The sequence below is a fragment of the Falco biarmicus genome, chromosome 15, assembly GCF_023638135.1.
Source record: "Falco biarmicus isolate bFalBia1 chromosome 15, bFalBia1.pri, whole genome shotgun sequence".
NCBI lineage: Eukaryota > Metazoa > Chordata > Aves > Falconiformes > Falconidae > Falco > Falco biarmicus.
In genome coordinates this window covers 21,828,141-21,852,902 of record NC_079302.1, presented here as the reverse complement: position 1 = coordinate 21,852,902, position 24,762 = coordinate 21,828,141, and the positions used below count along the sequence as shown (strand labels likewise).

Here is a 24,762-nt window from a genome sequence, read left to right as displayed (position 1 = left end):
GTAAGTCTCAGCCAGAAGATTCTCAATGCAAGAATGGCTGGCCATAGTCACTTTATCCCTGAACGTCTCATCAAGATGTCGACAGCCCTTCACATCACGATCACACAATAAAATCTTGATCCTCACTCAGGCTCCGATTCTCTCTTACTTTTCCAGACATGATGGCTTCGAGCATCCTTATCTGCAGGTAGCAAGAAAGTAGTGCAAGGGGGAAAAACGCGCAGAGGTGTTCTCAGCACAAAATAAAACTGGAGAGATTTGGCTCCTGCATCTGGCTATTCAGGACTACACACAAGCCTTGCACAACCACCAAACCCAGTATTACACGCGTGTTCAAGTTGCGAGGGAATGGGAGGAGAGGAGATATGACAAGTAAGAAGGCAAACCCAAACAAAATATTGGGCAAGCATTCCCCGTGGTGTTCCCTGCTGAGCAGCCGCCTGGGTGCCAGAGCCTGGTGCTCGTGCAGGGCAGCTCCTTGTGCTGCACTGGGAAGCCTTGGGATTTAGCAAGGGATTTAAAGATGCTCTGAGACAGATCTAGAGAAGTGCTACGGCTGATCCAGCTGGCAATGCTCCTCTCTTCCCAGCCTGGCAGGCAAAATGTGTTTAAATTAACACAAGGTATTATTCAGTAACACGTTTCTCCGAATACACTTAACTTTCCAGACACGCTTGTGCTTACACTTTTGCCTACCTTTGAAGTGGGAGAAGCAAGAGCGCTGAAGCAGAGGGTGCTGTCCCTTGTCCTTTGCTGTTTCCTAAATGTTTTTTGGGGCAAAGAACCCCAATGGCATAACCCATCTCCCTGTCCAAGGGCACTCACAGCTCACCTGCATCCCCAGCCACTGTATGGCTGTGCTACAGACAGACAGACGCTGCAAAAGACACAGCACACACCTGGAAAACCCACTTGTAGCTGTTGCAGGATCTTTCCTGGGTGTTAGGGGAATGCCTGCCCTGCAGAGCGACAAACAGGCTCAGAGGCAGGCTTGCACATGCCGAGGCTGATGCCTTTTTGGCTGAACCTCAGGCTGTTAGCTGCTGGTGGGGAAGAGCTGAGCTGGGACAGGGGCAACCAGCCAGGCTGGGCCACCGCACACGTCCCTGCACAAAGCGCAGACCAGGCCATGCTGACAGGCAACTGCCGTCCCCAAACGCCAGCGGAGGACATACATGAGGGAAGGGAACCAAAGGCAAGACGGTTCACGGCCAGAGGTGGAAGCAGAGGCAGTGCTGGCTTCACAGCAGGGGCAAGGGCTGCAGGTTAGACAAAGGGTGCTCATCACACATATTTTCTTCCATGGCAATTCCTGGCATAAATTAACATTTACATGCACACATCCATCTGTACCAGTGCTCAAGGCCTCTGTACCTCAGGAATATCCCTTAAAAGATGCAATTCACCCCATGTTTGAAGCTACGGAGTCTAGGTTATGAACATGGACCTCCATCAAGGGTTTCCAGATAGCCACCAGAGACTTGCAAACCAACAGTTCCTTCAAGGCAAGGGAACCTGATGAAAAAGGGCAGGCTATGTTGCACCCTTGTGTTGATGCCTACTCCAAAAATCCTGCCAATATCTGGTGTCAGCCCCATGCTGGAGATGGGCCCTGGGCTGGATGACCTAGCTCTGCTCCTGCCTGGACAATTCTGCGCTGTTTGTGGCAGGACCAAGCCTGGGCCAGGCAACGAGACAGGGCCAGGCACGGGCTGAAGGACATGTTCGAGTCTGCTGCCGAGTTTTCACTCCACGCTGAGCCTTTCATCACCCTGAATAAATCCAACAGCAAACCTGGGGGTGGGAATTCCTATGCTTGTGCCAAAATGAAGTAAATGAGAGACATTAAAGTCCAATTAAAAACTTGCTTGGCCTTAAATGCCTCATCTGTTTCAAAAGCAAGTAAAGGGGCCTGATTAATTGCATTCAGTGCCAACAAGAGGAATTATTACCCTTTTGTACTCATTAAGGGTATCTGCTGTGGCATCTTTAATCACTAAGGCATTTAAAAGAGAGAAAGTAATTTGCTAAGACATAATGGGTCCCGGGGATGAGGATCAGGACATTTGCTTATTTAGGACACAAAGACACGCTCTTACTTTTCACAATTAAAAAGCCCAGCCAAATTCAGCCCCTGAACCAGCAAATAAACGTGCTGGGGAGCTCTGCCTTGGTGGGGGGATCTCCCTGCCCCCATCTCATGTCTTCAGGACAAGGACTGTGCCCACGCATCACCCCATGCATGCCAAGGGCTCCCCGCTGTCCCACCCTAGCTGATCACGCTCTGTATTCCTGTCCTTAACAATAACGCTTCCCCCCATCTCAGAGCATGCTTGCAGGCTGACCGGGACCTTGGAGAATTGCTGCTCTACCAATGATAAAGTGTCACTGTCACATGTAATCCCTACTGGCTTGTAACGTGAAGGTCGGCAGCGTCTGGGAAATGCGTGCCTGCCTTCAAAGAGGCAGACTTCATCTCGAGCTTTATGAAGTAATCCTGAAGCAATAGCAAAACAGGGCTGCAAAGGTCTCACGGTGCATCCCACCAGCCAAAGCAAGATGCCTTCCTCTCCCACCCATCCAGAGGTGGGTGCTCTGAGGGCCTCCTGACACCAGCCCCACACGCACTAGAGGCTTCAGTACTTCATCAGCCTTTCACTTATGTAAGTTTTCCCCGATGACTAAATTTCCTTACTCACCCTATGACTTCTTATCTTCTTCCTAGTAGCTACTAAGAACAGATCATGCCCTCACTTTTCACAGCAGCCTTTTATGTCTTTGAAAGCTTTTCATATCACCCCTTGCTCAGCTTGCTCTTTCCTAGACTAAACAATCCTGAATCCTTTCAAGCTTTTCTCATTCCTCACGGTTGCCAGCCCTCTGACCACTCTTTGCTGCTCTCCCTGGACTCTCTGCTATTGGTCCACATCCTCCTCAAAACGCAGCATCCAAAACGGGAAAGAAAGGGCTCCAGCCGCAGCTTTACCGGCACTGGGAGCAGGAGGAATACTTCAGATGCCTTGTGAAGCATGCAACTCCTTACACGGCCTCCTATGACGTGTGCCTTTTTCACAACCGTGTGACAGCGTTGACTCACGTTGAGCCTGTGATTCACTGAGGTACGCGCCTGCTCCACTGCTGCCAAGCCAGTTATTTCCTTCCTTGATCTGTGCAGGCATTTACCGGTACCCAAAGGCAGAGCTCTGCACCCGTCCTCCTGCACTGCTCCTCCTGCTTGCCCTCGTGTTTCCCTCCACGCAGTGGATCTTGGATGCCTTGGCAAATCAGCCTCTCCTATTTGCAACACCCATGCTGCAGCTGTTGAAGAGTAACGCTGGGGAAAGTACCTCCCATCTTTGTGCAATACCTATGGAGACAATTCAGCAGCTGAAGCAGCACCAGTTGGCCAAACAAGATCAAGCTGATGGCCAGAAGCAGCCGGGACCAGCAGGGTCAGGCTGCAGGAGGAGCTGTGACAGTTCATGTTGTCCGACTCCGACGAACAAAGGGTGCCCGAAGGACACCCACCCACGTGTTGATCAAGGAGGCAGCAGCTTCCCCAGCTCAAGCCTGCCCTCCACCCTTGGGGACCACAAACCCTCTGCTGCTCTGTTTCTGCTGGCTCCATGGGAGCGTGCAGACCGCAAACCCTATGCTGCTTCTCTATCCACCTTGTATCATCCTCCTTCTTGTGGGTAGCAACTTCTGTAGCAGGAAGATTCTACTTCTGTCACCTATCAATACTTTTAAGAAAGGTTCAATTCGTAGGAAGGAAATGCTGAGCACAAAATAGGATGTTACTGATGCTTAGCTAACACCCCAACACTCCCCTACACCCCCTTCTTGTCATGTCACATTTTGGCGAAACAGCATAAGCAAATGCACTTAAGGGGACAGTTACGGATGTACACAAATCACAAATGAGATGCTTGTTTTCCCCCCTTTAATGAAAGGCAGCCCCCCTGAGCCCCTATCAGAGTGGCTAATAGCCTGTTTTTCAATGAGGGTCTGGTGACAAAGTGGCTGCTGCAAGACTCGGACCAAGAAGCACGTTCTTGTAGATGATGCTGATTCCACCAATGCATCCTGCCCACCCTGCAGCTATGTGGTGCAGGAGACAAGCCAACAGAGTGGGGCATTTTCTCTGGCCTCATTGCAGGCTCTTGCACCTCCCAGAGCAGAGACAATTTGGTGCTGGGCAGTCTATCACCTTCCAGAATACACCTATAAGATCTAGCGACTCTCCAGGAGGCACTGCAGAGCAACCTTTCTTTTTGCAGAAATAAAAGCTGGATGTACAGAGATGACATGACTTCTTCAAAAGGAAATCTTGCAAAGCCAGGAAAGACCTCATATCGCCTGCTCCAGCCTTTGTACACAGATTATCAAAAAAATCACCTTTACCATTTACTATTAAAAAAGGCAGGTTACACCTACAACCTAAAAAGCCCACCTACAAGGAAGGTTCAGAACTAGGACGGGTAGTTTTTGCTGTGCGTTAGATGATGAGACTACTGCAACGGCCAAGGGTGCTTATGCTGTCTGGCACAAGAGGAAAAGCAGGAGGCATCTGCTCGCAGGTCTTCTTCAGCATGGCTGAACTGCTTTGCAAATCTTCAGGCAGAAGAACCCAACTCAAACATAAGCTGCAACACAAACTGCCTCTCTGCAACCCAGAGCAGCATGTCAGATCCCACGATCAGAGTAGCATGCTGGTGAGTAAATGCCACCCAGTGCAGAAATCCAGCATCTCAGGCCACGCAGTCCTGGAAGTACCATGTTCACCATCAAGCCCTGGCTCTCCTGCGGCCCCTCTCCTGCCTGCCTCCCTTCCCCACTGCACCCTGCAGTATTTATTTGCAGCACAGTGATGGCAGCTCTATTCCTGTCACCCCAAGCACTTCGATGTCAGGGATGCAGGTGAGAAGCTCTGCCGCTCCAAGAGAAGAGCACGAGGTTTTTGTAAATAGTAATATCTACTCCTGCCACGAACTGCTGTAAAGCTGAATAGTTTCCTTAATGGCAGGAAATGGTTCTCATACAAACTAACCACAGCTGGGCAACTGATGCAGCCAATAAATACTTTAATTTTAATAAAGTGGAAGATTCCTGCCCAGCACACCACAGATCACCCGCCCGGCCGTCCTTCCTTCAAACAACAACATGCATGGGTGTGCGAGAGACACTGCATGAGCAGGAGGTATGCAGAGACCTGCCTGGTGGCCCGTGTGCCAGCTCCGCCGTTCACTCCCAGCCTCTCCAGCCAGTCTGCCTCGACAGAGGAGCGAAAACGCTGGTGGGGAGGAAGAAAGGCACGTGGCAGGAAGGGAAGCATGGTGCCATCTGCTCCGCAAGGTCAGGGTGGTCTGGCTGGACACAAAATGATCGTGCCCCCAGTACTGCCAAATTGCAGGAACCTTCCCCAGGCTGATAAAACAGGCTTTCCTCTTCAGACCCTAAAACCAACCAGCTCTTCCCATCCCTCACCCTGCATCAGCGGGCAAGGACAGAAAAATCTCCCAGGTGAAACCCAACTGCATTTCTGGGCTTTTTTTTGTCTCCCCTACTCGGCATTATTTCCCAAAAGGGCACTTGGATGGATGCAGAGAGCAGCCCAGCTTGTTATCAGCCCTGCCTGTTATAACAGGTATTTAAAAAAAACCACAAACAAGAAAGGCTCCCCAACGCCAAACAAACAAACATTGAAATTCCAGGTGGAAAAGAAAAAAAATCACAAAAACAAGCAAGGAGGAAATGAAGATAAAAGCAGGGTGGATGCTGCTGCAGGGCTGGCAGGGTGGTGATGATCCTGTTTGGAGGGCAGCACCCAGGACTGAGTAAACGCAGGCAGGCTGGCAGGGAGAGGACTGGGCTGGACTGGGCAGCACCATCTGAGGAACTCGCTGCCAACTCAGATAGTGGCGCCTGTCCTGTCCATACGCTCTGCTTCCTGAGCTGGTAGCAGATACTCAGCATTTACACCCTAAAGCATGCATAAACTGAGCCAAAGAACCTGCCAGAAATGCTCTAGGAGTAGCACTGATTTTCGAGGCAGGGTTACGAGCCCGTATCTTCGTTGCGAGGATTGCAAAGCTTCTTGCACTCTGAAGAGTGACACGCACCAAACCACCATGGAAAAGCAGCCACGAGTAGGGTGAACCCCATCGGGTGGTGCTACACGGCACAGCAGAGCAGGCACCTATGTCCAAAGGTAGCAAGAGACGCAAGTCCATTGGGAGAATGCAGCCTGCGATCCTGCTAACAAACCGGGGCACGCTTACTTCTGCTGCACGGAGAGCATCGCGGGCTGGAGCAGTCAGCAGCTCCCGGTGAAAATACTCGGAATGCACTTTACCCCTGCAGAAGGTGACTGATCTGACTGCAGCAAGGCCAGCCTGAAGTACTTACAACAAACAAGGAAATGTGGGGTTTAATCCGAGCCAACAGCAGGAGTTAACTCTTATCAGGCTTTTGTTCAGGCTTGCCAACCCCAGTTAACCCCGAGCTGTTTTGCCATCACTGCTGTTGCAACTCGACTGGCAAAACCTGAAGAGCTAAGCCAAGCCCCAGGTCCTCTCTGGTTTCTGATGTCACCCTGTAATCCCTGACACCTAAGGACAGCCTCACGGTGAAGACTCCTACAGGAACGCTGATGTTCGCAGCCTCTCTCCATTCCTAGGAAGTCTCTGCCACCGACTGTGCTGAGCGGAGCAGGTAATCCAAGATCACAGCACAAAGCACAACTATTGTTAAAATAAGCAACGTGTCAGACACGTACAGAAGATGTAACCTCTGAGGAAGCGATAGCTCTCCTTCCCACAACCAGGGTCTACGGGGAAAAGAGTTTAAGACAGAGATGAAAGGCACTGCCAGGCAAGGACAGCCAGACTGCTCACCCCGGCAGCCCAGCGATCGAAGCCTGGCAGAGATGACACGGTTTCCATCAGTGTGGAGAGGCAAGGGCAGACGCGACAGGCTAAATGCGTGACGCTGCCTTGGTGAGGGTTGCTGCTGGCAGTGGCAGAGCTTGCCACGGGCACTGTTGATTCGGGATGTATTTGTGTCTAAATATAGTCAGTGGGGGAACAGAGATTTGTCACAGGGGAAAAACATGTCACTCCCACCTCCCAGCAGCAGTGAGCAATGGCCCACCAAAGGGCAATGCTCCGCCATTCTAGCTACTGGATTTTTGCTGGATTCGTTATTAATCCAGCACGGTGAGTTTCTGTGTGACTTCACAAGTGCCTCACCTTCAGGAGGGAAGCGAGTGTCATGGTACCAACCTACGAACAGCAAAACCAACATGGCAGGCAGTGAATGGGCTTGTGGAGCATCACACCACGGGGTGCAGCAGAGATCCCAGTTAGCAACTTCTTTTCTGGTGCACTCTCCAAGACATACAAATACTGCATGCTCATCTCCATGTCACGAATTGTGCTTCATAGGCTGCTCTGAAGCGCAGGGCTGGAAAATCAGACCTAAGCGCTGACTTGCTCCCAAACAGGACAGTATAGATGTGGTACCACCTTGTCCTCCAGTCTGCTCCCCAAACTGGGGAACAACCCAGGTGTAAATACGCAGTTATTCTGCTCACACAATATAGTTATTCCAGGAATAAAACCAGACTTTGGTCTCCATGTACACCAAGAGGCAAATTTGCTGAGCAGGGGAGAGAGATGGGATGATTTGGCTCAGGAATGGCAGAGAGCAGCAGCAGTAACACAGCTGTGCAGGAGCTGGCCCTTCCTCAAGCAGGTCCCATCCCATAGCATCTAGGTCTGCACCCACCTCTCTGGAGGGCCTGGAGTCTCATTTAAGAGGCTCTGGAGGACATGCTCACCAAGAAGCACATCAGTCCTCAGGGAGCTGGCTGGCTCAGGCAGAGTCCCTGACCTGCTGGTCCCCTTATCAGCAGGAAGGGCTCATTAGGGAACGGACCAGAGCTTCCTGCTCAGGACCGAACCTTTTGTGTAGGGACTGCTGCCATGGAGAACCGCTTCCTAACAGCCAGAGGAAACAAAATATTTTCCTTGGGCCTCCGAGACAGGGGTGGTTGTCAACAAAATGAAGTTGCACTTGTGACGCTGGGCAGCGCATGCCATGCACGGGCTGTTACTGCAGGATAAAGGTACTCCCAGTAGCATCACTGCCTGCCCCCAGAGCTGGGGACAATTCAGAGTGGCATAAGGCCCCTCTGTACAGTATAACTGCAGCTGCCCTCCAGGCTGTCCTGGCAGAACTATTTTAGCAAACACAAAATCTTGCATCCTTCTAATCAGTGTGACATTGTGCGGAGACCACGGCTCGCGCTGGCTCCCCTCCAGCCCGGAGCACAGACGGAGGCTGTTTCAGTAGCAGACTCTCCTAATGCAGCAGACCAGCCAATTACGTTACAATATCTGCGTAAGGAGCTCAACAGGAGCTTAATTGAAAGAGCTGTAGCATTCAAATGACTTTTGATACTATGAAGACATTAACGATTCCAACCCAGCACTAACCAGCCCTGTCTGATGCTCGGCTGATGGGTAAGGACCTGTAACACGGGGCTTGGTCTGCAGCCAAAGCTATGCCCGTTGGCCGAAGCTGCGGTGCTGTGCTAAATGCTGATGGAGCTGCCCCTTCCCAGTTGGAAGCTGCAGCGACTCCTCACGTGAGCTCTCCTCCACCCAGGGCATCCACACAATACAAAACAGACCTGCTCCTGCCACTGCAGGACTACATATGTGCACCAGAACTCCACAAACTGTTCTCACATGGACTAATTTGAACCTGCAAAGCACTATTTGCATCTATTTTTTTATTGAAAAATATCATGCATACTCTTCATATATGTATTTTATGTTGCTCTTGAGTTCTGTAAATGTTTTGCAATAACAAACGGGCCGGTTTCAGATGGATTTTGCTACATCAGCACAGAACCAGTACACCTACCCCACTCCAAGGTGGTGGGCTACATTTAATTTGGTATCTTAGTGCTGCCACCGAAAAGCAGCAAGAAATACCATCTATAAAGCCGTAACTGTCTGCACTGTATAGGGTGGGGGGAAGGTGCTCTGCTTCTACTATTCTCGTTCTTGAACCAATGCACAGAAATCAGCAAAAATGCACACACACAAACACACACACAAGTTGCCAGCGAGCTCACATGCCTAACATGGCTGAAAAGCATCTCACACCCCAACAGCAGGCGGAAAAAAAAAATAAAAATGAGAAGGCATGATGCTTTTGGTACCCACATCTAACATGCTGATGACCTGAAAGCTGCCAGAAGCTACTACAAGTCGGTAGCTGTGGCACATAGGATGCTTGCTGGGCTACGTCTTGGGTCACACGCTGGAGCATTTTAGAGTAACACCCTGTATTCCACCCATATTTAGCCATGGAAATAAGTGTGACTACTTTCAAACACTCTCCCTGACTTCACTGGGTTCAGCTGAGGCGTTTCAAATAAAACAATAATGACCACAGCTCTGGGCTGGGACCAAGCACAGACCATTTTTATCTTAAAAGGCATTTGTTTGAGAACATTCAGAGCTGCTAGAACCAACAGCACTAAAGCTATTTCACCGTGCAACCTTAAGAACGTTGACAGCTTTGTCTGCAAAACGACAGGGATTAACTGGTGACCAATCCTTAAAAAAAAAAAAGTAGTTAGAAAAAAAAGTGCTGGCAAACAGAGGAGAAATTCTTCCTCTCTTCTGAGGCTCACTCATTCCTCCTTTGTCTAACAGCAGATCTTTTGTTCAGGATTTCAGTTGTGAGCAGCCCCGAGGTACGCAGGGAATGTCTTCGTTATGACAAGCCCTCCAGACTGGTGCGCGGACTCAGTTTTAATCGGCAGAGAAACCACTCCAAATCATGCCAGAGAAGTACTGCTAATGGAATTGTTCCAGCGCTAAAGGGATTTCAAAGTGAATGAGTGTGGATGGTGGAGCAGCTGGTTGCGACTCCCAAGTTGCTCTTCACAGTGCGGTGTGTCACGCAAGGAGGATCTAACACCCTGAGGACCCTGGCCTTGAGAAAACAACACCCAGCGCCCACCCCCCCAGCAATGTGGAGTCCCTGGCTCTGTCCCTGTGATCTGTGGACAGTCCCAGTGTTCAATCCCGATTAGCTTCCCACTGTATCAGATCAATGTCAGGCTTTGATCAAAACGAGGTGAGAAAGGCAGGACAGAAGTAGGGAGGGACCTCCCTCCTCCCCTAGCAATTAATCTGACAGCTTTAAGAATAGTTCTGATTAAAACAAATACACTGTGTTCCACTGGCAAATGTTTGCAAAGCTCAGCAGCCCAGGACAGGCTAAAGTTCTCAGGATCTTAAGTCAGGGTGAACAAGCATCAGGGCTCCCTAGCACAAATGCATCACTACAATGAGCAACAAGCTCGAGCTCAGCAGAGCTGTTGCTTTGCAGTGCCATGCAAATTAATAAATAGCATGAATATAAATATATTATCTTCCAGCAGAAAGCCTGGCCTGGCAGTATGTGGGACTATGAGGGACAATACACATTTGGGCACTGCTACAAGCAGCCATAAAACCAGAATGAGGGTCTGATCACCTTTAATTGCTTTTGGGAAGTGTAACATCACTGGGGTATCCACCACAATTACCTTCCCTGTTCTATCCCAGATGAAGAGCCAAACAATCCAGATCAAAGAGGGTATTTCAGGGGGTAAGGAAAGGAGGGAAATGCCCGACAAGCTTTAAAGATGTTTGCCATATAAAACCTGAAGTCCAACCCATGAGAAAGCAGGCAATAAAAAGTTAACTGATGAGAGGATGTGCTTTTCTTCCACTGCAACTTTGTAAGGCTGGTGGCTGACAGAAAAAGCTCAGTGACAAACCAGAGGACAGTACTGAGAGCCCAAAATGTATGTAAGAGGAGAAAGTAAGATTATTCCATGTTGGGTTTTTTTTTCCCCACCAGGGCTTGACTGAAGCGTTTTAAATGCCTGGGGCTGGCAAGGCTACCTCGGAGTGCCTTCCAGCTTTGGCAGCAGCCACTTAGAAGAGCTGCCCTTCCTCTTCCCAGGGACCCATCTCACTGGAAATAGATTTCAGTTCCCCAGAGGAAGAAGATGGAAACAGCTGACTTCTCCCAGCCACAAGCTCAGTCGTCACCTTCCAGCTGGAGGCGGGCAGAGGGGTAAGAGCACGGCTGCCCTTCCACCCACGCAAAGCGGGAGGCTCCCAAACGCATTTTGCAGCTAACCTCCACCTACCAGAATCTGCTCGGGAAGCCAAAGCTCCCACTGAATGTGGGGACCGCAAGCCGGCAGGGCTCCCACTACCTCCAGCAGCCCCATGGCAGGGCTGGGCTTTTCATGACACATCATCTCTGGAATTCACTGGTGAGCATCCCACAGCCTCTGCTTGGTACGACGCCAGAGCTGTTTCTCAAATACTGCGTGACCTACCAGCTGCTGAGGGGAAAACAGCAAGGCATACATCATCCAGAGAGGAGACAAGATCAGCGGGCTGCTGCTGAATGAACAAATGCTTCACAAAACTCACTCCCGTAGTCTTGTGTTGGAGGGAGCAGGTTCAGGTCCCTGGCTCTCCGAGACAGCCTGCATGACCTTGGGCAGGTCATTTAGTCCCTTTGTAGCAATAGTCATTTGTAGCAAGACTTTTGTCTCAAGAGGCAGAGCGCTATACGCAGCAGCGCTGAGCAAGGCAGGCAGGCTGCCAGCTGAGGATTCAAACTCCTTCAGGGAACTGTAACAGTTACGCGGTAAACGCATTAACCATGGGAACAGCTTCCCAAAGGATGTGGTGGATCCCAAACTGTAAGTTTTCCCATTGCGAGTGGATGCCTCTTTCAAAAATGCAGGCTGTAACCACAAGCGCTCGCAGGGAGCTCTCAGGGAAACACCACGACCTCAGCCAAGGCAGGGGCTCAGACTAGGTGCCCGAACAGCCGCTTCTGACCTTCAAGCAACAAACCTATAAAATCCCTTTGCATCTTGCCACGGCAGTTCAAGCCTTTTTCTTGGCTGTGCTCATTTTCCACATCTCTGGCCAGCCCAGTTTTCAGCTGTTTCTGTGATCTGCCCCAGGCCAGCTAAATTCCCTTTGACCCAGCCTGTTGAGAAATCCTCTAAATCTTGTCAACCCTCTAGCTGGTTTTTGTTTTGTTTTGTTGTTTTTTGTTTTGTTTTCTTTTTTTTTTTTTTCAATTACAAATCAGGTATCTTGGTGAAAGTTTCTCTGCCTCTTTGCTTCAGATTCTGTCCCCCCAGCACCAGTTTCTTGGTGAATCTCCCAGATGAGGACTAGTGAAAGCCTTCACAGCATGCAGTAGCCAATGACCCACGCTGCTAGAGACAGTTCCTTCACCATCCTGCCTAGTCTCGGTTCCTGGAGAGCACTCCGCGCCAACAGAGAGATTTGGCTCTCACCCATAGCACAACCCCTCATCTTCTTTAACTTCACCTGTGACAACCGCATCGAGGGTCAAGGCTATCAGGCTCTGCCTTAGGAGCTGCTTCAGGCTACCCGACACACATACCGCAGCACGCTGAACGATGCTCAGCACCCAGTTACGTGTGTATTCAGAGTCCTCTCCTGTTGAACCAGATGCCTCAAGCTGCTCCAAAACACTTGGTGGTTTCCAGTGGAGAACAAGCCTGTGAACAATTTTGATGCATTTCAGATGCTACTGAAAATACATTTGAAGGGAAGAGAGATGTAGATGCATTGCTCCCTTGGATTAACGAGGCCCACAATCTCCTCTTGTCCCTTAAGGAGAGATAACACTTCATTTTACTGAAGTCCACCAAAACCAGCCTGTGCTTGTCAGGAAGCTGGAGCAACCAGGTGCTGTGCCCCCCTCCTGGCTACAAACCACGCCACAGGGCTCTCCAGCGCCAGGACCAGGCTCCACAAATAGTCAGGTGCAAGGAGGTCATGCTGAACATCCCAGGAGACCAGCAAGAAACCAGAAACCTTCTGCAGGAGCAAAATAACTCCCTTATCTCCCTCAACCACAATAATATTTGGATAGAGTGTTCTTGTCCGTATCTGGACTGTCATCTGCCGTTTCAGCAGCCCTGCTCCAAGGTCTCTAGTGACTCTCAGCTGATCCACGCGTGCACCTTGGTGGAAAGGGTTACTGTATCATACACAAAGTTGTCCCTCTTTTTCTTACCTCTTGGCATTACAACTTCTAGTTCTCTTCAGGGTCTGTAATCAGGGATATGAGGACCTGATTCATACCCAATAAAAAGTCATAGCCCCCTCCACGATATCTCTGCTACAGCGCTTCTCCTTCTGAGACTCTTTTCCTCCCATTAACCAACCTAAATGATCTCCGCGAGCAGAAAAGCCCAAGCAGGGTGAAGCCTTGCCAAGGGAAGAAACTCTCCCATTATTCTCATCCAAGAAAGTGGCACAAAGGAAAAAAAGACCAGAAGGGATGGCTCGCATCCCTGGGACATGGCAGAGAGCTGGAAAAGGCTCATCTCCAGGAGGACTGAGTGCCAGCACTTCTTTTTTTAACTTAGCCAGCAGCTGCAGAGTTTGAGCTTTATTAAAAGCCTATTTTGCCCTTGCTGCTGCAAAGGAAACCACCTCCCTCCTCTCCCCTCCCAAATAAAAGGCCAAAGTCTGCAGACAGATTCCCTGCAATGTCACCTTAGAAAAAGGTGGCAACTTGACCCATCTCAGGGGGACGTGCAGCACTGAGCAGCTTTACTTTCACTTCAGGATACAACAGAAATATACTGCTCCCACGGCTGATCCTTGCTTTGAGGCTTTATTGCAAGCAATACAACAAACCTCCGTTATTCTCTGATTACAAGTGTCTGGAGCAAGAAAGGAAGAGGCAGGCAGGGAAAACACGCTGGATTTTGAGGCTCTAGGCACCACTCATTACCCACTGTCTCCCACTTACTTTGTTTGCAGTGTTGCTCCATGCAGAAGCGTGCTCTCCTAGAGACACACACTGCGTGACAGGTCAGAAAGACCCCATTTAAATGCCCTTCCTACAATATATTTTAGCAGAACACAAACAAGAGGCTGCGTTATTTGTCAGGTCAGAACAACAAGAGATGGAGAGCACTGAATTGGCTACCATTTACTAAACACTGTTCTCCCACAGCTATTCTAAGCCTACCTCAATTTATTGATTAATCTGCTGGATCAGTAATTTAGGCTATTTGATGGTTAGCATTTAGAAGCGTGTGTTTCTGGGAAGGCTGAAAACCTGCTTGTGATTTACAAAATTACTGTGGGGTCTCTAGTGGCTTGGGCATTTGTCAGAGGCAGGTGTTCTGCGTTAGCCATATTCTCCCTTCTCTCCCCACATCCATTTTTAATATCAGCAATGAAATACCAAATGCTCCTGCAGCATTTACTCTAAAACAGCAAAGCAAGCGTGAGTCTTGCCCCGCTGCCCATTTCTAGCCTGTTGCATCCATTACTTGTGATATTAAGGCTTTAGGATGATGTACATCAACTAACTGGGGTGGGGGAGAACGGAACCAGAAAGCATCCAAATAATCCGTGCTCCCACACACCCTGGGGAGGGTGCCCTGAGCCTCCCAGGACAAGGAGCATTCCTCCCCTGCATCCGTTCTTGTGGAGGACGGGGCCAGCCTAGCTGAATAAACCAGGGTAGGATTTGAAGAGAGGAAGAGCAAGCCTGCCTCTGTTTGCAGCTAGCCCCTCCTTTCGCCCAGCCCTTTCTGACTCTGACCCCAAGCTGCTGCTATCTTTCAGGCCTGGGCTGCGATTCCCTCTGGAGTCTGTCAGCAGAGCTCTTTAAAATGGCAGTGGGAATCCTCGCTAAGCAATGGGACCAGCCATCCTTCCTCAAACACCGAGCACATCAGCTCCAAAACCCTCCCGGAGCTTGCAGCGTCTCTGCAAGGCAGGCAGCGAGCCTTGCTTCAGCTGGCTCTCAGCATGGCCCATTTCATAACACAAAAGGAAGCTTGAATCCCTCAGGGCTCAGATTTTTTCCAAACTGAGTAAACACACGCAAACACACATTATTTGCATGCACAGCAACTGGGACAAAGGATCTGCGGCCAGGTAGGTGTCTAACTGGTGGTCCAGGCATGCGGTAACATGTATGCAATCCTAGAAATCTTGAGCTAAAAGACACTTATCTCTAGACTGACTCTGTGCTGCTTCCAAGTCTCGTTTCAAGATTAAAAAGCACCCTTTGTTGTTTGGAATATTACCATTTCAGAAAAAAACCCACCCCTGCTCGGACCCCCCACCCCAAAGGTTTGGTTTGTAACCCAAAACATTGGCGCCTTAATAGCAGCAGGTCAAAGCCCTCCAGTCATTAGGCAGATTATATTTAAGGGCCTTATGTGCAGCTGATCAGAGACTTATTCCTTAAAGGATTGAAACGGCAAGACAGCGCACCTCGGCAAGCAATCTCGTTTAATAGTCAATTAGCAGAGATGTGCTCTTCTGAGCTAAAATCACCGCAGACAAAAAAAATGCACCACCATCAGCTTTCCTCCACTTCTGCTATTACATCAAGCCAGCTGATCCACTCTTTCAGCCCACTGTTAACTGGCAAGACTGGGATGCATCTAAAAGTCAGCCAGCAGTTTTATCTCAACCAAGACAGCAATACTCTCGATGCTACGAACTTTTTACTTTTTTTTGTTTAGACTAGAGGAGGACTGGATGGACTCAGAAGCCAAGAGAAAAATCCCAGCTTTTTCAATACTAAGCCTTGTCTCCAAGCATGTAATTAAACCAGGGTGAATTACAACCCCCCAACAGCAGTTCCCCTTGCAGATCTGCGCTGCCATGCATCTGGGAGAAGGAAACAGCTAACTAAAGGCAGATTTGCATAGTGTTGATGTTTTAGCACCAGCCAAATCACAGACAAGGGCAGGCCACCTACATCCAGCCACATGTTGCTAACAAGCAGCGCTGCGAACCAGAGCACACACCCCAGTTTCACAGGCAAACGGACACCAGTGTAACCAAGAGCACATGGGAGCTCTTCTCTAGAGCTGCCAACCCCAGTGTTCAAAAGCCATGAGTCAGCCTCCGCACCCCCTCCAGTCGAGGTTAGCTTAAAAGTTAGACACTGCAGAAAACGAAGAAAATCAGAACCAGTATTAATTTGCCTCCTAGTTTCTAAGCCTTAGGTTAAGCCAGCCAGAGCGGCTGTCCTTTCCTTCCCACAAAGAGAGGCAGAAACTTTCCTGCAAGCTGAGGTTCTTACCTGATCGCTTTCCCCCAGGACCTGAGCATTCGGAGGAAGATTTGCCAAATATTTTAAGACTTGGCAGTTCATTCAAAGCTAGCATCTCTCCCTCCCACAATCAATCAAATATGACACCGGGTGACTCGGGATTTGCAACAAGAGGCTTGTGCTAGCTGGTTACGAGTAGACGAGAGCTGTTGTCCACAGCCCAGCCCAGAGAGTCTGACGGAAAGGTTTATGCCACTGGTGCTCTTCACCGAGTCCAGTTTTTGGGGGTTTCAGCAGGGAGACTAAAGGCTTAAACCGTCCACAGGCTGTGAATGACCGTGTTGTGAGCACGGATCACGCCAACGACCCTCTAAAATCCTCTGTGCTGGAGGAGGTGCAGTGCGACGTCACACTGCAGAAAAACAGGGTTACTAGTGCAAACCTCCGAGAAGCAGCAAAAGCAGGGCCTGAAAGCTGCTGAGACTGGTACAGCAGCACTGACAGAACAGAAGCCCCAGAGATTTTTGGAAAAACAGTCCCCTGATGCAACGCGAGCAACTTGCGGATGCAGCAGAGGCAATGCAGAAGGTCTGTGCATCACGTTAGGGCTCCTCCTAGCTCGTGGGTTACCAGAAACATCCCTGCAGGCTGCAACCTACCCTGGGGACTCTAGATTTACTCTCCTGCCTTGAAGAGCGGGAAGAACACTAAAGATGCCCAAAGCCTGATAGCCAGTCTGGTGTCAATGTGCAAGGAGAAATCGAACCTTACTTTCTCCTCTTATCATTGCTGTGCTGACTCCGCACAAAGGTAATGGAAGCACAGCAAGACTGCCTGAATGCCCTTTTTTCAGCAGCAGAGCTAAACAAGGCCAATTCCGAATGGCAAAAGGCTGCGGAGTAAAGCTGCCACTAGAGACGATCGTTTTTCACAGTGTACCCTCGCCTGAACGCAGCAACACAAATAAATTGATGGAAGAAAAACTGACAGCTCTTGCCATTTAAATATACGCCTAAAGGCACAGCTTAGAAGCAGGATTTTTATGTCATGAGCAAAAACCCCTTAGTTTTCTTCTCCCTCACAGCAAAATCCTACAGGAGCAACTCCCACGTGGGGTGACGCTTACCTGAGCGGACCCTGCCACGTTCAACTCCACAGAGAACAGAGCAGACAGGGAAAGCCTGCGTCGGTACAATCCCAAGTAGCCACTTCAGAAGGCAAGTGTTTATTTTACCTGGTTCCTCTGCTTTTATGAGTTTGAGGCAGAATTTCCCTGCTGGCTTCCTGACCTTGCACATCTGGTTGAGATGAAGGTGCGAAGCACCAAGCACCTCTTCCAAACTCAGGAGGAGCAAAGGACTGCTGGGGCACGAACATGTGAGCAGAGGGACCAAAGTGAGAGGTGCTGCTGGTTTATACCAGGAAAGGTGATCCAGAGGTATAACGCTCAGGGTTAAACCATCGCAAGGAACGATGCTGAACTTCAAAAGAGGATAGACAAAACCCCTCAGCCCTCCACAGGTGTGAACAAGGCACTCTCTGGGGGTGAGAACAGCGGTACAAAGAGGTGAAGGATGAAGGAATGGATGATCTCCAGAGGTCCCTTCCAACCCTGACCATGCTGGGAAGCCACACAACAAATTTGGAGGCAGGGCTGAGGAGAGCTGGTATGTACTGGCTCCTAGCTACATCCAGCTACCAGGGTCACCTCCTCTTCACCTTGCGCTTCTTCCCTCCAGGCCCTGGGGCTGTTGCAACTAGATAAGCTAAAAAAGCACAGGAATCAAGGCACAGCAACAAAAATCCCTGATCTGGAGTAGGCGCACTGTTGAGTTACCTTCAAAGAAAGCTTTCTCAGCCAAGCTGCACATACAGGCAGCGTACAATCCAAATAAAAAAAAAAAAATCAGACAAATAACAAGAGGGCACTTTTAGCTGCAGGGTTTCCCCAAGGCCTTCACCCCTCATGGGTTGGCTGCACCCAGAGACGCGAGGAAAACCCAAGGTGGCTTAGATCATGCGAGGAGTGGGATGCACAGATTCACTCCGTGTCCCCAAAGCAGGGCTGTGCCTGGGCTGCTTGGCGCTTCGAGCACCCTCCAGACACACTGCCTTAGTTTGGGCTGAAGCTCCCCACGTCCTCCTCACCCACATCACATGCATCTGGTGATACAGAGGGTGCTGGGTCTGGTGTGCCCAGCTCTCCCCCACACCCCCAAGTCTACTGACCATGAAGTCAGAGCTTTCTATGTCCAGTTAAGCTATTAGCAAAGCAAGCATCCCAAGACATGAGTTAAGTCTGTTATGCCACACACAACCAGCTGACCATCAAATTCCTTCAAAGCAGCTCCATCGCTTGTTTCAACCTGCCAGCGTAAAGATGAACGGCTGGCACGAGGACCTTACATATCGTTTCAGGCTGCTCTTGAGAAGGTTGTGTGGGAACTGTTCACACCCTTCTGAGCACACGCTGGTGTGAACGCAGTCTGTGTGCTACTCATTCCTACGATCATGCAGCTACAGCAAGGGGAGCATCTTTGCTCCTGCCACATGTGTCTGCCTTAAAGGGGACATGAAAGCTGCTGGCTTTGTTTTACACTGGGATCCATGCCTTTCTCCTCCCTTCCCACATTTTTAAATACAGACAGCTGGAAGCCCTTCTCCAAACTATTTTCCCCAGCTTCTTTCTTTTTTTGTTTAGGATCATGTTAATCTGGTCCTCTCTGACTCTGCCAGATAATTTTCCGCAGATCTCAGGATAGTTATTTTTTGATTGAAGGGCTGGAGCACCACAAGGCTAATGAAGATATCCTTTCCCCAAAACCAGTTTGATAGTCAGTGGAGACAGCAAAAGCGAGTCACTACAGGAATCTTTCAAACCTTCTCGCATTACAAGCGGAGAGAAGAGTTCATCTTCCCCTTTGTTGTTCATGCCTAAAGCATGCAAAGCCCCATATATTTAATTCCCACGTACGCTGCTCAGTCTCCTGCACTGCAAGCAAGGCTGTGTCATGAGAACTCCAGCACAGCACATCCTTAGCCATCAATTTTGGGAACCGGGGCAGGGCTGTGGTAAGCAGCAGACCAAGAGGGACATGGTTTTATTCCCTGTAGGATCTCCACACACTCCCCTACCCCCACCCCACTCAGAGGAAGCAGCGGGGAAAAGAAGCATGTTAGGCGCTTCAGTCTTTGGTCTTTCTCATATCTGCAAATACAAGTTTCTTATTAAAAGATAAAGAAAAACCCCTTTCATCCTCTATGCCCCAACCTAATCTTTAAATACCTAGTGAAATATAAGTAATTGAGAGATGCTTTTAGCAGCTGTGGGCTCAGTCATCCCTTTCATGTACATAGACAGAAGCTGACTAGGACTAAGGGTTGCTTAACTTAAAACTGACAAAGTGTGATCGCCGTGCCTGGCAATGAATATTAAAAGCAATGACAAGATTGACGTTATCTAGCTGCACTGTAGCTTCTATTTTTTTCTTATTTAAATGCTCCACTCCTTCAGTTCTTACTGCAAGGATCCGAGTCAGGAAAATACAGCTCAGGCTGACATCTTCCAGAAGTGCCTGCTAAAACCCAGCTTTCGGGGTGCCCAACTTAAGACACTTAAAAGGGCTCAGCTTACAAACCAACACGATTTCCTGAGAACACACATAAATAAAAACACTCCTCGCGTGTCATGTGCTGCACACACGTTCGAGACTTCAAAGCGGCACCGCTTGATTTTTCTAGATGTAGGGCAATGTTGCTAAACCACCTTCTTCACCTTTCAGCCAGCTCTGCTCCCTGCACAGTGACTGCATAGTTGCAGTAAGGAACTGGAGCTCTCCCACACGCTCCAGGGACCACGTTAACTATGGTTTCTGCTCCGAATGATGACAGATGTTTCCCTGAATGTGCAGAATTCATTTTTTCCCCCTAAAGAAATGTCTTAAAAGCTGCTAAGTGGCTCTAACTGAATGAGCAGTGGTTAAACAAGGGCATAAGACAGAACAAGCAAGTTGCCCGAACGCTTTCTCTCTTTAAATAGGAGGAGAAAGCACCATCGCCTGCACAGACTCGTACCAATGCCCAGACTGCTCTCACCACAAAATGTATACCTTGCTTCTAGCTCCAGCTCTTTTAATCACTGCTCACAGTTGCTTCTTGGTGGGCTGGGTTAAAGAGCACCTTCCCTCAACTGGGAGTAACGTCCTCGCACAGAAAACTAAAGGCGAAGGTCAAATGGTATCGTACACCATTCCCCCTAACCCAAAAGCTGTACTTCAGCTCTCACGTTCATCAGAGCCACCACGTGATCCCACCACAACTTGCCCTGTGTTTTGTAGTGGAGGTGGGAGCTGTTTCCAAGTAACAGGGCTAAAACCTTGGGCTGCCCAAGGTCGCAGAGGATATCTCTGCTGCGGAGCATGCTTAGGCACCTCTGCAGCTGCTGCCACGAACTCTGCAGAGAGTACACAAAGCCTCTCGGGGGATCCCCTCATACGTTAAACCTGGGCCAGCTGGTTTCTCTGCAGCTGTAGAACAAATCTAAGCAGAGCTCTCCTGTGGGCTGACAGCCCCACCTATTCTGCAGCAAGGATGCAGGCAGCAGCAGCACTGCTTGCCTCTCCATAGCTGAGATGCTCTCCCCCAGCTCCCTGGGTTTTGCCTCTCCACTGCTTTCACCGCACAGTGAAACACGAGCATCGCTGGTGGGCTGGTCCCATGCTGCCACCAAGCCTCAGCGCTGTTCTGGATTTACCTCTTCAGGCTGCCTCACTGAAGCAATTTGATCACTCCAGAGAGGCAGGGACCCACCTTTTGCAACCTCCTTCCCCTCACTCCATCCTTCAAAGGACAGACACATTTGCTATCAGTCAACCAAGAACAGTGTTCTTCTCAGCAGATCATAGAATGGTTTGGGTTGGAAGGGACTTTAAAGACCAAACACCCTTGCCATGGACAGAGACACTTTCCACTAAACCAGGTTGCTCAAAGCTTCATCCAGCCTGGCCTTGAACACTTCCAACTGGCTTTGAACGCTTCCATGTTCTCCTTGAGCATCTGGTCATCATAGTTTGTGCTCTTAAATCTTTCTTAAGTAATAAGATGGTTGCTGAAAGCTGATGGTCAAGCGCTTGCACAGCAAAATCTAGCTTGGCCTGGCAACTTCACAAGTAGGATATTGTTTTATTGTACGTGAAAAAAGGTAAGAAAGCCCAGCACTGGTAAAAAAAAAGTTAAGAAAGCCCACATAAACAAGCTGACTGTACATAATGGACATTGTTAGGTGTCTGAATAGGTCACTGACTCAAAGGAAAGTTCAGCTCCACAATGCAGGTTTTGAGCTCTGAATACCAAGCAGAAAGCATCCCTGTGCACTCACGCCCCATGCATTCAGCGCAGCTGGATCTTTTTGTATTTCTCACTGTCCATTTCCTCCTGAATTTCCCTAGTTTCCTTCCATTCGTATTATGAGCCTTTGTTCTTTCTCTACCCTCTTCCTCCTACTATTTTGAAGTGTACAGATGGAGTCTAAGGGTGGGGAAGCAAGCAGAGTCACAGCACGTTAGCAAAACAACTTTCGCAGCTTAGTAAAAATAGCATAAACCAGCTCTACCATTGTATGGAAGTAGTGACCCCTGTTGCAAGAGACAGGACCCTGCCAAACTGCAGCTACAAAGAATTTTATATGTCAAGAAGTTAAAAATAGGGCCCTTCATGGAATTAATTTCATCCTAGTATTCACTACTTGTTCAAACCTTGTACGTTGGGCTCGTACCAGGACTCCCACCATCCATCATGGTGGAATATTCTTCTTCCCATCAACAGGTCTCAAAGTACCACAGCGGTCTGCGCAGTAGTTATCCCAGCTTTGAACACAGCTTAACTGAGACATCCTGAGCAACTGGTCTGAGCGCCCCTACAATCTTTCAGCATAGGAGGAAGGTGTTCACACACTGACAGGCTGGGTTCGGGTCTGACACTGACAAGCTTCTCCTTCAGACTCGGACAAGTCACAGATTACCCACTAACGAGACAGATTTTGCAAGAGACACCTGTGAAAAACAAACCCAGAAGCAGGGGTCACTGATGTACAGCTCCAGGCTCATGCGCTGGCACTGGGGAAGGCCAGCTGGAAGAAGGCCAAGCTGAGAGAGGTACTCAGCCCAAATGCAGAGGGTTAGAAAATACCACTAAAGACAGAGCCAGGGAAATGTTGAAAACACCTACAGAATGAGCTGTCTAGTTGTCATCGGCCTCACTGTGCTCCAGAGTTTGTGACGAGAAGTGCTCCCCGTTGGGGTCCAAGACATACTGTGATCTTAGGGGTGCTCTGGGACCAGGGTATGTCCTGCCCTGACAGAGCAGGGCTCAGCACTCCTGCTCGCACCAGCGCAGACAAGCTTCATACCATACGAGTTTTCTACAGTCCTTCTTTCCAAATATTCAAAGGCAACCTGCATGCATTACAACTAGCATCAGGACTTCTGCAGCACTTGAGACTATGAGAGCTGCCAGCTCGTTCAGTGATAATAATCATCTGTCAAAAACGCAGATCAGACTGGAGAAGTAGTAAGGGTTAAAAGGAAAAAATATGTATAAGTACCTGGAGCTGTAGCCAAGGCAATCAAGAGGCTGAATTCAGCTGCTTTGGTAAGTACCTTTTAATGCAACATGTTCCTCCTCCAGTGCAGGGGTCCTAGGGTGACTCCACAATAGTTTTGTGCCTGTGGCTTTAAATTTGCTAATAAATAGCCTATGCACTCACGCACACAATGGATGTGGGGGAGGGAGAGAAGTGAAAGATTTCAGATTACAACAAGCAGCATTTGTCACTTGCTTTAGATGGTGTGAGAGGCGGTTTCCAGGCTCTTTGACTCAGGAAGAGTATTTTCTGTTCCACTCCTGATGTGCTTGGCTGCCTTCTGCCAAAACCTGTTTTAAATCCAATAATGAAACTAGGCCGAGTCTGCATAACTTCTTAATTCCCCGGTGGAAGAAGGGCATTTGAATATATTTCCGGGAATGACAGACACCCACAGTTCCCACCATTGTCATGCGAAGCACTGCTCTCTGGCCAGCTCCCTCCTCAAAACCCACTTTCTCCCTGGAATATCATCCCAAACTGTCACCAATTGCGTCATGAAGAACACGGGATCTTGATGAGATTTGCTTTTCTCTTTACAGCAGCACCTCATTACTGGCTAGTCCTGCATTGCTGCTGTGTTTGCTTCCAGTTCCATACACATTAGTGAGATCACACTCAGGCACATGGATCAGGTCTTGACACCCACCACCTCCCCGAGGTCACAAACGCATCTGCTCCAGGCAGTAAGGAAGATGGGAATGATAAGGAAGGCTTTTTATTCCTGCATTGCCCTGTGCCTGCACTAAAGGGACCCCCTCCCCCCCCCCCAGCACCACATCCATACCCCCTTCTCCTTGAGGGGAAGCACAGAAGAGCAGCAACACATCCCTACAGCTCCATGCAGTGTGGAAGAGCGGGGGAGATGCTCCTAGCAGGAACCAGGTTTGGCAGCCCCAGAGCCAGTCCTGCTTCCAGGAGCTGAACCAGTCCCCAGCAGAAAGCTCATGGCTGGCTCTTTGTAGATCGGAGTGCAACCTGGAGCAGACCCATGGTGGAGCGAACGACCTGATCTACAGGACCACAGGTGGGCCTGAACCTATAAAATCATACCCATGTGCTGACATTCAGATTATAAGCAAGGTCCGTGCGCTTCCACACAGCAGCTTCCAGGACTTTTCCAGCTGAAATGATTGTATGATTCCATGAGTTGAAATCCTTTAATGACAGGGGCCACTGTTAGTAGTGACATCAGCTGTGCCTAGGACAGAGCCCTTGTCCAGAGATCTGAAGAAGAGATGCCAAATGCTTCTTATAGAAAAATCAGAATTATTTTGGCATATGAAAAACCCCCACCTCTTTCGCAGAGTGTTAAAGCACTAGTAGACGACATTCTTTTCAAAACTAAGTTAAAGGACACAGCAACAGCTAATAAAATGGGCACCAGTTCCGTTACAGCAGCAGTATTTTTTGGCAGAAGGATTTTAAGGCTAACCTCCTGTTCCATGAATACAGCAGCCTAAATGGGAAGGACCGCTGACTCAGCTTTTGCTTTGGGCTTCACAATGTGCTCTATGTTTTCCAGCAGGCTATAATCTACCAGGAAAGCTGAAGAGGGGGGAAGGGGGCAAACATAAGACCTTTGAAGAAATGTGGAAATAAATATATGAAATTCAAGCCTCTGTTTAATTAAAAAGCTGAAGAAAATGCTATCACAATGTCATAGGTTTGAGAGAGCTATGACTGCAAAGACCAGAGGCACTAGCAGTTGCATGTATGTGACTCCAGTGATGCTCTACTGGAACATGAAATATTTTGTCTTGCGAGTCTACACAACAAATGATGATGTTACCTTAACAGACATGCACAGGGAGCAGCTTTCAGAAGGGGAGATACTACAAGCCATCTGTGGTCCAAAGGTCATGTCTAATCCAGGACCTTGTCTCTAGCACCACCCAAGAGCACGCACCGTAAGGAAAGATGAAAGGTCAAGTGTGAAACGATCCTTCCTT

The 24,762-nt window shown here is 49.2% G+C and overlaps 1 protein-coding gene across 3 annotated transcripts in view; it reads right to left on the bottom strand.

Moving 5' to 3' along the window:
• CFDP1 (craniofacial development protein 1) overlaps positions 1 to 24,762 on the bottom strand; it is a 66,768-nt gene that overhangs the window by 7,867 nt on the left and 34,139 nt on the right. Inside the window, exon 6 of one of the 3 annotated variants that reach the window (XM_056360642.1) lies at positions 12,385 to 12,631. The exons of the other annotated variants lie outside the window; for them this stretch is intronic. Within the exon in view, the coding sequence (XP_056216617.1) occupies positions 12,400 to 12,631 (232 nt within the window). The 3' untranslated portion in view covers positions 12,385 to 12,399. Of the gene's footprint in view, positions 1 to 12,384; positions 12,632 to 24,762 lie in introns of those variants that run through there. 3 annotated transcript variants of the gene reach the window in all.